Consider the following 17431-nt stretch of genomic DNA (forward strand, 5'->3'; position numbering starts at 1 on the left):
AAGAGAATAATTTTGTACAGAACAAAAAAATAAGCTATTCATTACTCAGCCTTGGGCTCAGCCCAGTATGCCGTTACCTGCTATGAATAACGAGGTACAACATGTAAAAACATGTTAAAACCCGTAACGAGTTTCCCTACTTTTTTTTTTTTTTTTTTAATTAGGGCTGAAAGGTCTTGTGGAATTTGCCCAATTTCACTGCCTGTGCAGGAGCCCTTGGTGGGGTTTTTGCTGGTTCTGCCCAGCTGGCTGAGATGGACATGTGGTGACTTTGGCTGACCACAGCAAGATTTTTTACAAGGCAATGGCCATTTTTCCTTTTTCCAGCATTCTTCCTACACTGGATCACCTTGTCCATTGTATTCTAAAGATGGAGTAAGTAAAAGTTAGGTAGAAAAATGGTAATAAACAATAGAAAAAACAGTGACCCACACTACATTACCATTAATAGCTGACATTAGCTACCCTATGCACATACAGTCTTTTGCTTGTCTCACTTGGTAACTATTCACAGAAGTGTTCCTCAGTGTTCCGTTTTACTGTAGGCCCTACTTTTGAAGGCCTCTAATGGAGCACTCACAAGTGTGCTGAAGCTTCTCTTTCTTTGAAATTTCTTTTGTTATAAATGTAATTATGTACAGAAGATATGAGTGTTACATAAAGGTGAGGAAAAATCAAAATTCAAACATGACTGCATACAAAACCAATATATAAATATCTGCTTCTATCCTTATACATAGATACACATTTTTTCCTTCCCCTAGAAGTCACTTTATCTGCAAAAAACAGACCACCATCCCTGCCAGCAAACTTGAAGATATGTATTGCAGTCCCATTTGAAGCCTTTGCTCATTGATTTTAATTAGAAGTGCTGGCGCTGCGTCTTCCCTGGAAAGCCGAGGCAGCTTTGGTAATGAGACCCGAGCAGTTGTGACCGTGAGTGGGAAGTGGCAAAAGCCCACCCAGATGCAGCTGAGAGGATTAACACGAATTCTGAAGGTGTTTTCAGTGCAGCTTCTCATCGGGAAATGAAATAAGGCATGGCTTGTTCGTGGAGACTTTCCACCTATCCTGAAGTATTTTATTATATCTTTAAGGTAAAGAAAGCCTGGCCCCACTGTGCCAAGGAATGTTTTGGCACTGATCGCAGTGGGGCTGAGACATTATATCCTTCCCATTTACGACATTCCAGAGTAGATTTATCTTCCTCTAAATGTCAATGAACAAACAAAGTCTTCAATATGAGAGGTAAAATGGAACATTTTTAACAGAACTGTGATTCCTGGGGCACAAGTAACAAATCGGACACTTTTTACTCTATTATCATCAAGTTTCTTGGAAGGAAAACAGCACCGAGCAAGTCAGTGACTCTGTGACAAAATGAATACTTTTAAAAATTCTTTTCTACATACAGAATTAAATCTTGTTTTCCCTTCATGTGTTATATTTTCGTTTTATAATAAGAATGAAGCTTCCAAGCTAGTTATATTCAGCTAGTTAAAATAGGCTCTTCCCTTACTTCTTCCTTGGAGAATGACTGTAACGAAAAACTTCATGGGATTCCTCTCTGTCTGAATAGTTTCCAAGTTAGAGTTTACTGTCTAGAAAGAGAAGATTTCTGGGAGGAGTGAAAGGACAGCCCAGTCCAGACAATATGACTCACCCTCTCTAAAAAAAGCTTCTCAGAGAAAAACTGAACTTTATCATTCTTCACTCAAAACTAGTATCTTTGTTTCTTATCATTCCATGTTCTTTGCTAAGAACATTATTATTTGCTAACATGGATTGTGGATTTATAATGTCCTTAAGTGTGTAGCTGTGCTGTAAATGTTTGTTAACATAAGCTTCACCTATACTGCCATGTTATGCATAAGCCTAACCCATTGAAACATGCTAATTTGCGCTTAGACTTCATTCTGGATCAAGTTGAACAGTGTATTTGGCAGGGACACCCAGGTATGGCTTAGCTACTGATGCCAGGGCCAAAACCCTATATGTAATATTATATATATTTTAAAAACCCATAATAATTATGTATTTGTCAGAAAAAAATAGAAAAAATATAAATGGAATATAAACAAGAAGTTTAATGTTGGTGTGGTTTCCATGCAGCATTCAAGTGCCTATTTTTTTCCATTAAAGAGCTTTACAACTACAGGAAATGAGCAGTAGAGCTAATTAAGAAGGCCTGCTGCAAAAGGTGATCAAGATCAGGCAGTGGTAAAGAAAATTCACCACCACAGAAATTTTTTGTTTCACTGTTATTACATAAAGCTGCTGAGCATGTAGGGTTAAATTGGTTGGGATATTTTTGCTCATCTATTCAAACTGATAAGCAGCTGAAGTCATTCTGATGGACACCTTTGTTATGCACAGGTAGCTCCAAAACGCTAATTACTTCCCAGATTTTAAAAGATACGGCCTGAAAGTAAGTATTTTAGTCTAAAGCTTGCTCTAAGCTCCACTGAAAGATGTACTGTCAAGTAAGAGCTAATAAACTAAGCTGAATTTCTGATCAAAACTTCCATTCCTTTTTGCCTCTTTGATACTGCCAGGTATGAAGGTTTGGTATTGTTACTCCAGCTGTCAAATGCCTTTAAGGTGTTTGGTAATAATTTGACATAGTACGTGCTGACATCTTTGTGGATGCTGATTATTTTACAAGTGTGGCTCTTCTTAATGAACAACAACATATGAAAGCTCCCATCATGACAGATCTATTTATTTAAATGTACTTAAGCAAAAGTAATAAAGTGTATTTAAAAACAAATCTGCTGAGGGTTATGACTCTCAGCTTCTACATACAATTTGCATAGATTTCAATAAGAGCACAGAATAAGACTCTTCTTCTATCAGTAGGGTTGAAAGACTGCCAGGGTTGCAAAGGATTTGTTTCGTTAAAACCCTGATTCACTTGCACTTTCTTCATCCACAGATCCTAAAACAGGGGGTTTCTGATTTCCTTCCCTGAATCTGATGCTGTTGCCTCTGTTTGTATTAATGTACTTGTGTATCATGCTGTAATACTGCTCTTGTGAATTTAAGGTCTCCAAGAATGAAATCTTCCGCCAGTCTTCATCGCTGGAAGTCTGACATGGTGCTGGGTTAGTGGCTTCAAAAAAGCAATCTGTATTTATTTCTGCCAGCCTGGTTGCATGCTCTTTAGCCTTGGTCCCAAAGAGCTCCCGTTCCCTTTTCGAGCAGATTTTCCAGAACTTGAGCTGAAGATAGCTAACTGGGGAGCGACAGTGGATGACACGTGTTACAATCAGTGCCACAGTCATGATGCTGACTATCAGGAGCCATGCTATCAGCTTGGAAAAGATGGGTTAGCGGTGGTTTTGCATGGTCATATGTAGGAGTATAGAACTTAACATTGAAGCAGACATGAAAACTGTAAGCAAAGATACCCTGGAGTGCCTGTAACAGTCTGCTCGCTGCAGAAAGAGAGGATCCCGTGCATACGATTCAGCCAGCCTTACAGAACTTCTGCGCCCCTGAGCTGATCTGGTTAGATTGAGGATGAATACCAAAAAAAGAGAAGGTGAAGTTCTTCCTCAGTTATATCCTGCTTTCTTAACTTTAAAGGCAAGATACTGACCAGAGGTTTCTGCAGTTGTGGTTAGATTTACGGTACAGACGGTGCAGAATCCCCCTGCCCGCCTCTGGTGCTGCGAATTAGACCTCCTGCTTTTCATCTGCTCTTGGGAAGTACCTTCTCTCCCTGATGTCTGAGCCTGCAAAAAATAGCCACTTGCCGCAGCATGCAGGAAAAGTTGTGTCCTGTATGTTTTGTAGGTCAGACACAGATTTGACTATTAAATATGGGAATTTATTCTTGTTTTAGACATGATTTTAACATTACTAGATAAGTCTCAAAAGGCCCCACATAAAACAGGTAGATGCTGGTCCCTTCAGTACTCAGTGGTACCTAGCTGGAAGGTCCAGGCAGACATTCACAGCATTCCCTTTCACCTCAAGCTGATTTGTTTTCAAGAGAAAAACATGGAGTGCTAAAGAAAAATGAGTTTGTATTCTTTTTCGTTCTTAATTTTGTTGAAAGTAGATCAGATATTAAAAATAATGGTCAATAATAAAAATGCTCTCACACTTTTTCTGTTCTTGTTTGACTGATTTGGGGTTTTTTAGATTTCATTGCAATATCAGTAACAGTCAGTCTTCCTTGATTTTGCTCATTTCTTACCCTATCTGAATTCAGTGGTATAGAGTTGCCCCTTTTCAGCCTTTTTCTTGGCAGAGAAGCATGCTAAATATTTAACAAATATAAACACTTTTTTTGGTTTTAATAAGCATTTGTACTAAACAGGAACTTACCAAAATCCAAGTAATTATAGTCTCTTATAAAGTTAACTCCATTAACCAGCCTTAATGTTTTCCTGAGAAAAAGTGATAAAACCTGTTTTTTTCACTGGAGTTAAGACGATGACCAAACAAACCTAGAAACAAAACTGGAGTGCTGCCAAAATTTGGGGGTTTCATTTCACTCTAAAAAAAAAAATTCTCCACACAGGTGCTATTTTTTTGATCATGCAGTTTGCCTTCATCACAAGAACACTCTAACAAGACAGATACATATTTTAACTCTTCTTCTAGAATACAAGTGTGAAATTATTAATAGGTCCAAGCGCTGAGATTTGTAGTCAAACCAGCTGTCCTTATTTCTTTCACTTGCCAGCTCTCTGTTGCAAAGAGGCTTCAGCTTCCTCTCTATTCGTGACCTCAGCTTCCCCTCACCTAACGTGTACTTAGAGAAGTTTCAGGTATTTAAAGGAATGAAAGTGGAAAAAGATAAGAACTCACACCATGCCTAAGTTAAATGAGAAGAAAACTTGCTGTGGAAAGTTCTGGTCTCTAGGCTGGTTCCCTGCCCAGCTTTGAGAGAAGTTTTGTAAATGGCAGTGCCAAACAATTGCCACGCAAAATCAGAAGATAGCACAAATATACACTTGCTACCTTTCTGTTAGGTTTTTTTTTTGCTAATGAATTTTTGCTAATGGTGTACGCTTGGTACAATATATAGTGTGAGATAAGACTGTTTAGTCCCCAGCAGGCACAACCATGCATTGAGCAGCCAGCGTTGAAGCCCGTAGGGTGAAGAGAAGAGCGGTGAGGCTTTACCTGCGACTGCGCCTGGAGGCTGAGGAATTCGCCTGGTATCTCCTCCAATAACTTCTCGTTGCAGGGTGTTTTGAGCAGCAGTTTGTGGCACTCTCGTCCTTTACCTTTACACACGAGGTTCGTTATCAGGCTGCTCCCGCTGGCTGCGCATTTGTAGAAGCTGGCTCTGAGCCCGGCTACCGTGATCCAGGAGAAGCCTGGGTCCACCAAAGCCCTGGCTGCCACCGACGGCAGCACGAGGCAGCGGTGGGAGCAGGTTCCCCAGGGGCTGCAGCTCAGCGCATCTTCGGAGGGCAGCTGCCTGTCCCCAGGCACCACGTCCTGGCGTTCACCGTGTTTCAGCCAAGCAGAGAGAGGATGAAGGCAGGCACTGCGAGGAAGACGGAGCCGTACAGCACGTTCCCAGGATTGCCGGGATGCTTGAACACCACAAAGGAGAAGGTGTGCTCGCTGGCAGCCGTCAGCAGGGACACAATGCTGTGACCCAGAACGGTGAAATCTTAGTCAGAAAAGGAAAAAAGACAAGTATCCTGAAGCTCCCGCAGCTTAGAGAAGCTTGCAGAGCTTTCGCCTTCAGCGGTGGTGGCGATGCGCTGAGGCACAGCAGCAGCTCTCAGAGGAGACAGCAGAGCACCGGCTCACTGCGCCGTGTCAAGGTCAAGGGGAGACCACAGTGGAAACCCACCCCAGTAACCAACATCAAAACAGCAAAGGTCTATCTTTGTTTCTGTAAAAATAGTTTGTATTTGTCCACACATGCGTTGTAACTAGCAACACCTTAAACCTCATAATCTTTTCAGTGAAGCTTCTCGGTGAGGCAACAGATTCAAAGAGTGAATAAAATGTGAGAAGACCACCCAGAACTGTGTACAATTTTTCATCCTGCCTTACCATGAGCAACACAACATGGCTTGTTCTCTTCTGGCAGACAATTCAGCTACAAACATGTTAATTATTCAAGCTAATCAATTAATCTTTTAAAATTAGTTATAGTTAGAGCAAATTAGCCAGTGCACACATAGCAATGACCCAGTATGTGGTTTCCACTGAAGCTCCAGCTACCAGAGTACCATTTGCCAGGAACCAGACTTTGGACTCCCTCCTCCGTAGCACGTAGTGGCAGCTTTGTAGCCCAGAAAAAATCCACCCCTAAACAAGAAGAAACTAAGCAGATGGCATGACGTGGAAAAATGATGGAAAAGGCTTGCATAATGAAGAAAAATATCTGGAAGGGATTCCTGGGCTTGGAAGACTGAGCTGCCTATGAAAACATTTGCTCCCAGAGTCCATAGGTTTTATTCATGCCCTGAGGGAGCTCAACCAGGCTCCTAGCTAAGGTTTGTCTCTTCTAAATCTAGATGAGGTGAACCGGTATTTAGAATTAAGGAAGCTGAAGCTTCGTTGCTTGCTCGTAGCCACGTAGCTGAAGCTCTCTGAGGCGATGTAGGCAGTGCGGTAGTTTGCTGTTGTTACGTGCTTGGCGACAGCCAGCCGTGCAGAGTTGGTGGTCGCTGTCATTTTCTCTGCCACAACCACTCACCTGGGGTTCGAGAGTCAAAATCACCCGCCCCTTGCACGAGCTGTCTCCCTCACTGGGTGCACCAGCGGTATGACTTCATCCCGATCCGATTTGAAATGCTGTCATTTACACTGCACCGATTCTTCCCGGGCGTTATCACCGCACAGTTTACCACAAAGCCAGAGCATCACCCCGGGCTCAGGCGAATGCTGCCTCCAGCTCGGCCAGCCCGGTGTTGGTGCTGACAAGGCAGCAAGGGGTGACGCTGCCCGCATCGCTCCGTGCCGTACCGGGGCCGCAGGAGCCCGGCGGGTGGAAAGCTGGCGTGGGCGAACGCTGGGCTCCGTGCTGAGCTGCTGCCGAGAAACCCGGCCACTGACCCGAACGCCTGCATCAGCCTGGAGGAGACTTTGCTTTGTTATCGCGCGGGAGGGTAATAGAAAGGTGTAAAACCAGCCAGAGTGAATCAGACCGAAGGCTGAGTTAGTCTGGTCACCTCTTGGTTCCAGGGGAAAGCTAGGGAAGGAGCACCAGGGCAGGGAAAGCAAGCTCAGGAACGCACTCACACCCCAAAAATCTGCATTTCAGGATTTCCTTTGCATCTACCACCTGCTGATGTATTTCTTCTGTAAATTTGTCTGGTTTCAGTTTTAACCCATGCAGACTTTTTTAACATCTGAGACATTGTATAGCAAGTGTGCTTAACCTTCATTCAAACCTGACACCCCCCCATTCGATGCCCCCAGGTTCTGGCAGGGGAAGAGAGAAAACCGTGGATCCCTACCTGGTCTCTCCATCCGCTCTTGATCTTGCACATCTTCATCATAGCCCCCTCTTCCAGGCTGAGGAGCCACTAATAGATTTAGTTCTTCCTTGTCTGATGTAATATTTGTTTATTTTTTGTTTTTTTAGCCAGGTTGCCACCTGAACCAGTCTCTAGGATTCAGGTATCATTTTTTACATAATGGGAAATGGGGGGGTATGCCAGATTTACAGTGCATTTAAGGTGCAGCTGAATCGCAGTTTGCTACAACAGCATACTGACACGGTTTTGTTTTCTATTTCCTTGTAATAATTTCTAGAATTTTAACTGCTTTTGGATCATCCATGAAGCACTGAGTTGATATTTTAGTGAGTTATGTCTTATAATAAAAAAATCTCAGTCCTGAGGGATAATCTCAGTCAGTTTGGAGTCTATCAGTGCATATATGAAGGTAGGATTTGGTTTCACTTTGACCACCACTTCCCCTCCACTGAATTTGACCTGCCATTTTGCTTTCTGGTCAGGCAGTCTAGTAAAGTATATCTGCAGTTCTTTAAAGCAGATGTTTAACTATCCAGAATAACTTCGTATTATTGGCAAATATCGTTGCCTTGATTTTTACCCAGAGGCAATGGTTAGCGTACCTTGAAACCAGAATTCACCGTGTCTGAAAAAGTCGTAGCAGATGTCGGGATGGGAGAAACAACAGAAGCAAGGTGAAATCACTGCAAAGGCACCTCATTACAGAGACAGGGACGTGGGCTGCCTCTGAGCACCACTGGTTTAACAAGGGATCCCAACGACCAGCGGCAGTCCTCTGGAGCAGACGACGACCACACAGGGGAAAGAGTACAGCCAAGAAGTGCTGCTACTTCACTTTCTGAGCCTAATTTTAGCAGTGTTTTATTTATCTGTAATAAAATACGATTTCAGGAACAAGCTTCCTGGGAAAAGGGCAGGGAGCTCTGCGTGAAAAAGGATTAACCCTCCCCTCTAAGCAAACATGTTTCCAGTAAATACTCCAGAAAGAGGTGGGAGAGGGAGGAGAGACCACCCTGGTTGGAAAGCGAGGGTGTAGCTGTGCTAGGAGTCAAATGGGGAGCAGCCGTGGCCGGGGCGAGCCCCACCTGGGGGGGCTGGAGAGGGTCCCAGGCAGGAGGGGAGCACAGAACCCTGCGGCCGGCTGCTTTCGGCATCCTCAGAGCATTGTTCTCCCAGGGTAGTTCTATCTTGCCCTCTAAAATAACACTTGTCTCGCTGCAACAGCTGTAAAGCATTAACTGGAAAGTGTTTTAAAAAAACAGTTTTCTGCTAAAGAACACAGAATTCCAATGTAATGGTTGTTTTTGCATTGATTTGCATTAAATTTCATGCCTTCCGAGGGGGATGAAAATAATGCCAGAATGCAAAAGACAGATATTTTTAGAACAAAATGATTATTTTTATTATTTGAAACATGTTTTCTTTTTGAAATATACTTTATTAAAATGAAGGGGTCAGTCAATTGAAAACCAGCTGACTTGTTTAATATTTTATCAAGTTTCTCCCTGACGTTCTAATTTCTATCCTTGCATTTGCAGCTGAATGAATCTCAAACATTTTCTAGGTGGAAAAATCTGTAGCCTAACTAGTTCTGTGGTTGTATCAAATGCATAATACTGGTCTTAAATGCAGCGTGTATGTGTGCGTGCGCACATATTGAGTAGATCTTGTTTTAGTCATGTTAGTAAGTCCTTACAATAGGTTATTTATTTTTTTTGCTGCGAAGTTTGCTATTTGTTTGGAATAGCAGAAGACTGGTTTGGTTTTTCTACAAATCATTGTCTTTCCAGCTGCTCTGACCAAGGCCCATCCTGTCCCAGATTCCTGTCATTAGCCTTATCAAGCTCAACTTCCTCTTCACATTATTACTCTAATGTACATTGTACATCCATGGATGCAATGGAAAAGAGCACATCAGCACTGGTTTTCTTTTTATAACAACCGGACTTGCTTCTTCAAGTGAGAGACTTGTAAGCTGCATTTCTCAGTGCCTAGTTCAGAAGGACATATGGAAAAGTCTTTTTATTCTAGGAAAATTCTTGTAATGCCTTTTGTCTTGTTCCAGGTGAAATTAATGCTTAACTAGTGGGGGTCTTGTCCACAAGCAGATCTGCACCTACCCTCCAGGTGGACTGACGTCCCCCGGGGGCCCATTACCTCAGTTTGTGAAACCGAGGAAGTTATTCTGACTTTACAGTTGAACCAGCCTTCTTACATGTTTGCGGAGTGTCACACAGCTCAGTGGCACCACATAAATCATTAATAGTACTAATGCTTAGTAGAGAGCAGCCTGAGAAGTAGCACTGTGACTGGGCATGTACAGCTTACAAGTATTTGTGTACATTATACTGCTATTTTAAGGCATTACATTTATTAGCAGTTTTTGGCTGAAAATGAATTTTAGTGGGTAGGAAGGAACCACGTCTGCAAAACCCAGTGTAGCTCTGAAGGAGGCTCTGACGGGTGAGCTCTGGTACAGTCACACAGGCCATTGCACTGATTTTCTCTTGCTATTATTAACTGCTGCTTTTTTAACACTACAGGTCTCATTTCTGGATGGGGAGGGTCCTGTAACCCAGTCCGAGTGTCCTACAGCAACCAGCAGTGTGAGGGCTTTACTGTTCAATCTACACTAATCTACAATCTATAAGTGCCATAAATAAGTCTGTGTGATTCTTTAAGTGTTGTCTGTGGATTAAGTGAAAAATATTTGCTGAATTTATAAGAAAATATATGATATTTTCATAGGATTAGAAAGGTAGAAGTTGTCAGGTTTTATGATGAAATTAAGGAGCCTTAGTGAGGCAGATTATAGAGTTAACTCATCTGTAATCAGGTAAATCAACCTGGGTAGTCAACTAGTCAGTTATAAGAAAACAAAGCTCAGTCTTTTTAATTTACTATGGAAAATGAAATGCCATAAAATTACTTTGCAAGTTTAAGCACATTAAACCCAAAATACTTCTATAATCTTATTATAAATGTTTTGTATTCCATGTGTCCTTGCTTTCTTCAGGTTATGCCATCCCATCTTGCTGTCCTGGAATTGCTGAATAGCTGAGATTTGAGTCTCTTCACTCCTTCTGTGTGTGTGTGCGTGCATGTGTGTGTGTGGCCTGATTCTGTCTGATCATATGCTACAAAATATGTTCTGTACTTTTTCATTCAATTAATCCTTCTTCCTCTTTTTAAACTTTAACTAATTAACTAGTTCTTCAGTTCACGGTAGTATGCCCCTTTCCCCCATTTCCAGTTTACCATCCTGGGCTCCTTTGCTGCCCAAATTTTGTTACTTAAAGAATTTTTTTTCTAACAGTAAGGCAGTGCAAGAGCTGAGACCCTATCCCTTTCAAAGCTGTCCACATGCAGCTATCTTAGTTATGCCAATAAGTTCACAGCCTTCTCTGGGTAAAATCAGGTGAGCAAGTTAAGAATGAAAAAAAAACCCCTAATGAATCTTCCTGTGAAGGGATGCCAGTCATTTCTTCTTAGTAAGTTTAGAAGACAGGCAAACCAACTGTCCTTATGGAAGAGAATGCTCAAAAACATTAATACACTTCTACCAGTGAAAAGAAATTTCACAGTAGTAGCCACAGCTACTACTTCTACCATACCCCTGGAGGAAGATAACTTCACCAGGAAGCACTACTTTCGCAAAGGAAATGATGGGTGACTAGACTTCACCACAGATTTTTCAATCCCTCTCCCACCAAACAGCCTACATGATATACTAGATTTAGCATATAATTAAAATTTAGCATACATTTCTCTCTGCAGAATGAACATTCATTCCACTCTTCATTCATCAATGATGACCTCAAGAGAGGTCTAGAAACGGTCTCAGTCTCCTGTAACTGAGTTTTGTTCTCACAGAATTGCAAAGTTTCTAGTCCTCAACGTCACTTGCTCATATAGTTTTCCTAATCAATCTCATTCCTTACCTGCAGAATACCCAAGCTGTTTCAGCTTACCACAAATGTATGAGCCGTGTCAGACTCTATAGCAGGTATGTCTGGCTTGCAGTAAAGGCTGAATTCTATGACACTCAAAAGCACTTTTGGTACCTGCCTTTTATAAGCAGCTAGTCCTGCTGTCAGACCATCCTGGGAGAATCTACGACATTGTAACTGGCAGAGAAAAATCTTTTTTTTCTTTTTCTACAGGAAGATATGATTCAAAAGGAAAGAATGATAGATGGGACATAAGGAGAAAGCATTCCCAGTTGCCTATATCTTATGTTAGCAGTAACTTTCCAAGTGTCTGGGTCTGTTTTCATTTATTCTGTAATGCTCAATTACTCCACCATCATTGTCATTTTATTTGCAAGGCATTTGCAGCTGTAAGTATTTCATTGCATTACTGAACATCTTCTATATTCCTCTACCTTACGTAAAAGCAGAGTTATTTAAGTACCCTCCCAGGGACTCTGGTCCTCTGCCCATTTTCCCTTTGCTAGCGACCTGCAGTTGGGTCTACCAGAAGAAACTTCATGAGGCATACAAGATTCTGTTTTACCAGAGTTTACCACTTCTGCTGTCAGAAACAGATCAGCCATGCAGCTTATTGGAGGAACATCCTATGGAGCCTTGGGGGCTCTGAGGCAGAGTAAGATATATGACATTTTAAGGCAAATCCATTGCAATACTGTTCACCACTCACTGGGGAAGTGGGATCTCATCATTGATAATGGGTCAATCACAGTCACCTTCGTTACCTGGCAAACTTAATAAATGAAAGAATACAATTACTTGACTTGATCAAAAAAAGGGTTATGCCATATAAAAAAAAGACAAGCATGAGAGAAGTGAATATAGTTCTAGACTATAGTTATCAGTTAAGATCTACTGTAAGTGCTTTAGCATCTTTACTAGGTCATGAAGCAACTTGGCCTTCCTTAGCATGTCCTGAAGAGTTCAGCTCCTCATCTCAAGGCTAGTCCTATTCTTTAGGGAGAAAAAGAAATGCATATGCTGATCACCTACTCTCTCTTGCCACAGGCTGAATTCATCTAGCTTAGTCTCCCAGCAGTGTGGCAATCTAGGGAAGTTTCCGCGCCCCATCCTCCTCAAGATTTCTTCACTGGCATTTCCTGTGGGCAGATCCAACGGGCCCATCTTTCCTGGCATTCCCAACTTCCTCTGTTACAACCTTTATGAAGACAAAGTGGAAAACCAGAGATTTTTATACTTGTGATTTTAGAATCATTCCACCTCTTTGAAGATTGCCTTCCAATTGGCGGTAGGTACATAGCTAGACTGAGTGTGTAACATTTGGAGTGAAAGTGCTTACTGGTGAAAAAAAAGTATATTAATGTTTTGGGGAAAGTCATACATTCATAATATCCTTTTGCTATGGATTATTGTTCGTGGTAGCACAGCCCTGGGAGTTGGAGGGGGACAGCTTTGCTCTTGGTTGTCCCAGGGCCAATTAGGAGTGAAACCAGTAAAATCACGGGTGGTTTTGGGCACAAGTCAGAGGGGAAAAAGGCCACAATATCATGCTAAATATCTTACACAAAAATGCATTTCAAATGCTAAGCAATTTTTCTCTGAGTCCCTAAACTTCTGGAAAATCATCATAAATGCTATGAATGCTGTTTTCTTTTATCAGCCTTGGGAATCTGGCAGGAAAGGCAGCATCTGGGGGAAATGCTACATGTGCATTTAGCTGAAGGAATTGCTAGATACACTGGGATAAAATGGCAAATAGGATAAAAAGATGGGGAGCTTCTTCCCTCATAGAGTCATATGCCTGTACCACAGGTCATTGCGCCAAACTTTCTGTGTGCATGCTGTGCACGTGAACATCAGCACGCTGCTGCCTGCCCACGTGTCAGGGGTTCTTAGAAAAGAGGGAAGCTGGGAGTGGGCTGTCACCACTGTGACAAGTCACGGGGACCCTGCGGGACTGATGTCTTCCCCAAGGGTCTCTCATACAGAGAGCAGGCTACCAGTGAGAAAGGGTGGTCACAGCCCATTCCTCATGGCTGTCTTTCCCAGGGGACCCCACAGTGCTTTTCCTTTCTGTGACTGGTGAATGTCTGCAGCCCAGGTGGATGGGGCTGTATGTTGGGAGGACCCAAATTAGATGCTGAGCTAAAGAGCTCTGAAGTCCCAGCTCACCTTACATGTACAAGTTAAAGCTTACCTGAGAACAGATGAGAAGAACACCACTTTCACAGCATCACTGAGGCCCGGGGGGACTATTAGGATCCCACTGTTTGTCTTTCAGTATAATGAGGATTCCCACAGCAACTCTGGTAGTGTTGCAGGCGTTCTTGTGGAGAGCATGGATATATAAAGGCATGCCAACAGCATCTCTCCTCCTGCTTTTTTCTGCCTTTTGGAATTTGACTGGGAACAAGTCTGTGGGATTTAACTGCATAATTCCATTACCACAAGAACATCACTACCACAACGCATGATTTACATTGTTCTCTTGCTATTTTTATTAATACGAATTAAAGCAGAGAGGATATGGCCTTGTATATATGGATTCATGTGCTCCTTAGTATATCACGGCCACTGCAGTCATGTTCACCAAAAACTGCAAGTTGAAATCTAAATTCTCATGAAAGTATTAGTTTTCCTGTTGACCTAAATGGCTGTAGCCACTATGCAGTGTAGAGCAGCAACCAAGGCAAGCACAAATCTAAATTAGTCACCGACCTGTGTTAGTTATTATCACTAGAAAAACTGATGTGAGCTTTGAGGAAGACCCAATAGTAATCCTGGTTTTCAGGGTATTTTTCAGAATGCACCTGTGTAGTTGGGTCCAGTTCTCCTGCCTGCCTCAAGCAGACAACAGTTATATTCCTTCCTTGAAAAGGTCCTGGGCTCTTGCTTTGAAGTGCTCTGACATTATTTGTTTCAAAGTTGAACTTGTTTAGATAACAGTCTGTGTACTGATGACAGTATGGACATATCCAGCACTGGATTGCATAGGCCTCCTGCTGCAGAGCACTCCTGGAGTCAACTGCCAAGAAAGGACAGAAAATAACATCTTGGCTTTGTTAGCTCTGTCTGACTTAGCAGCTTGAAGTTACCTTACTGAATTTTAACAGAGTAGCCAGAGCAAAGGGATTAAAGTTAGACAAAAGTATGTTTCATCCCAACTAAGACTTTTGCAGACCAAATAAATGTGAATTTAATGCCCCAGTGCAGAAATACAGCTATTTTCCAAACACTATATGCTTTCAAACACTAAGAAAAAACTTTTCATCAGTGGAAAATACATAGGCCAACAGAAGAATTTGATGTATTTATTTCAGACATATAATCCTTCAGAATAAGCTTTGATCTTACAAGTTTTAAGAAATGAGGTAATGTGCTCCATTCCCTTTGCTTCCTTTAGTCACAATGATGTATATAACATACATAGCCAATTTTTAGCTGGACTCAAAAAGTCATTAAAAAAAATCTAAGAACCAGATTCCACCCTCAAACATACACACTGTTACCTGTGGGCTGAATCCCCATTCACTTCGTTCAGAATACACTGAACTAACTTTAGACTAATTTAGACTGCAGCCCTGAAATGAAGCATGCATGACTGAACATCAGCTATTGAAGAGAAGTTGAGTGAAGTCAGCGGGGTCTCAGATGAATACAGGAACCCATCCACATACACCCAGTTGTAGGATAGCCATCTTTTCCTGTGGCCAGAGATGCAGAAATTTAACATTTTTAGAAACCAAAAAGAAGCAGAATAAGAATGTGAGCAGAGGCATGTGCCAGAAACACTTCACTGTTGTGACTCCATTTAAAACAGGGAGTGAAAGATACCTTTGCTACTGGGTACCATACAGTGACGTTTCAAAAGTTGTTCAGTATACCCAATCCAGATGAAACTAGTGCTAAGTGCCTCTGCCGTGGACAGAACTCACTGAGACTGCTTCTCTCTTGCATTTCAGACAATGGATGCAAAGGCAAGGCCAGCAGCCTCTCTTGTGTCAGCAAGCATTGAGGAACACCAACCTTCTCCAGCCCTCCCACCACCCAGTAGGGCTATCTGCGCTGATGCCGTTTACCTGCTCTTCTTCACCGCACTTCCCAGTAAAGCAAGGGCAGCCCAGATTTTTCAGGGCTTGAACTGTTTCTTCATTGTGACACAGACACTTCTACCCAACAGCCTGCGTTGCTGGCTGCTGATAGCATGGAAACATCTGTTCTTCCATTTGCTTCAAATTCCATGAAAAAATGGCATTCTTTGATAAGGAATGAGAGGGACAAGAAGAATGGAAGTAAAGAATGGAAACAAAACTTACGTGAATGTTGGAGAGGGACTTTTCAAAGGCTCTGGCTTGGAAAAGAATAAGTAAGAAAGTCCACAAGATTCTTTTCATATCCAAACTATACTCAGCACAATTACGGCTCCATCACTAGCTGAAGCAAACTTTCGTTGCCCTATCTGAATCAAAGTTACATCTGTGTAAGTGGAGTTCAGAGTGCCCAGTAATGACAGTCATATGCAGCTAACATAAATCTTTAACAGAAAGATATCAGATGCAAACCAAGCACAGGCTGGAAAACACTTGGATTCCCACTTTATGCCGAAATTGGGCTGGTCTCCCATTCAGGAGGACAGCCCGGTACATTTAATTTCCCTTCACTCCATCATTGCATGTACACTATTCATTTGAATGCTGGTCTGCTTTAAAAGCTGCTTTAAGACTTGGCTGTGAGCATGGGCAGCTCTTGCAACCTCCTCTTTCCCTTTGTATTGCTAGAATGGTGCAGAGAAGTGTAGTGTAAATGAGAGCTAACATCCAGGACCATACTTTACTTTCTAATCTCTGTAATTCTGCAGCTTCATTTGACAGCTACACAAATCCCACGCTAGAATTCAGATGCCAAACTACAAAGCAGACCAAGAAATGCAGGTATTTCTCAAAAGCCTTCTAGACTATAGGCTGGCTTTCTATAGCTAACTGTTCAAAGCAATAGCAAATTGGCACCAGGTAAACGTGCATAAACAGGGAATAAAGTGAAATATTTGTACAAACTCCACTGTTGACATTAGCCTGATAAAGGCTAAAAGCTACCACAGCTCTGTATTTTCCTGAAGGCTCACATGGCTGCAAAGACGAAATGGAGACACAAGCACAGGTCATTTGCTTATAATGCCTAATGACTCCCTGAATTACCCTGGGGCAATTTTAAGGCACCGGCTCCCAGCGGAGGGATGTGCCAGGCCATACAACTAAACTGCAACAGTACCTGCATCTTGATTTTTCAGTGTTTCATGGCCAACAATAGTATCGCCTAATATTGAAGAACTAACCTACAGTGTCTTTGAAGCTGAACATAACCCAACAGCTATTTCTGCATGTCTTCATGTTAACACATTGCTAAGGCAGAAATAAGGAATTTTCCAGTGATTACGCAGCCTGTCACAATCTAGTCATGCTTCCAGCAGGCACCACTACAAACATGGAGCTATACTGGGTGACACTCCCCAGGCTCAGCTCTCTTCACCTTAAACAATTAAGTGGGTGATTTGAAATAGGTGATTAACTGCCCTACATTGCCTTTTGCAATTAGGGAAAAGGAAAAGTTATGTCTTGAAGGTGTTTCAAGGTCTTAGGTGGACTGACTAGTTATCTGAAGGCTCTCTTTCTCCACTGACTATGTATGAATCAGAAATTAACTGGAGTCTTAAATCTTTGCTCAGACTAAATGCACCACGTTTCACTGGATAAATCCAGGCACTGAAGACTGCAGTAGGGCTTGTGTATGTGAATACAGTGCTCAGAACTGGCTCAGTAGCTGGAACCTAGTGAAAATATTCTGATCTGTTCACTGGAGATATATAGACAAGGAAGCTCATCGCATTTCAACACATAGACTTGCAGGAGGCTTAAAAGCAGCAATGTAGGTCACAGATACCTTAATGGGTGTAAGGAAGAGGAAACAAAGGTTTGTGGTTTGAACAAAGTGCTGATGAACATCATTAAAATATTTTTGCCA

General features: G+C 42.1%; 1 protein-coding gene across 1 annotated transcript; it reads right to left on the minus strand.

The window, feature by feature from the left end:
- Positions 1–2802: 2802 nt before the first annotated feature.
- LOC142039898 (calcium homeostasis modulator protein 6-like) lies at positions 2803–6933 on the minus strand. The gene is given in 4 exon segments (XM_075047025.1): positions 2803–3314; positions 5140–5423; positions 5426–5638; positions 6789–6933. Coding segments are annotated over 4 exon segments (1059 nt in total). The 3' UTR covers positions 2803–2897.
- Positions 6934–17431: the final 10498 nt, after the last annotated feature.

The sequence above is a fragment of the Buteo buteo genome, chromosome 15, assembly GCF_964188355.1.
Source record: "Buteo buteo chromosome 15, bButBut1.hap1.1, whole genome shotgun sequence".
Taxonomy (NCBI): domain Eukaryota; kingdom Metazoa; phylum Chordata; class Aves; order Accipitriformes; family Accipitridae; genus Buteo; species Buteo buteo.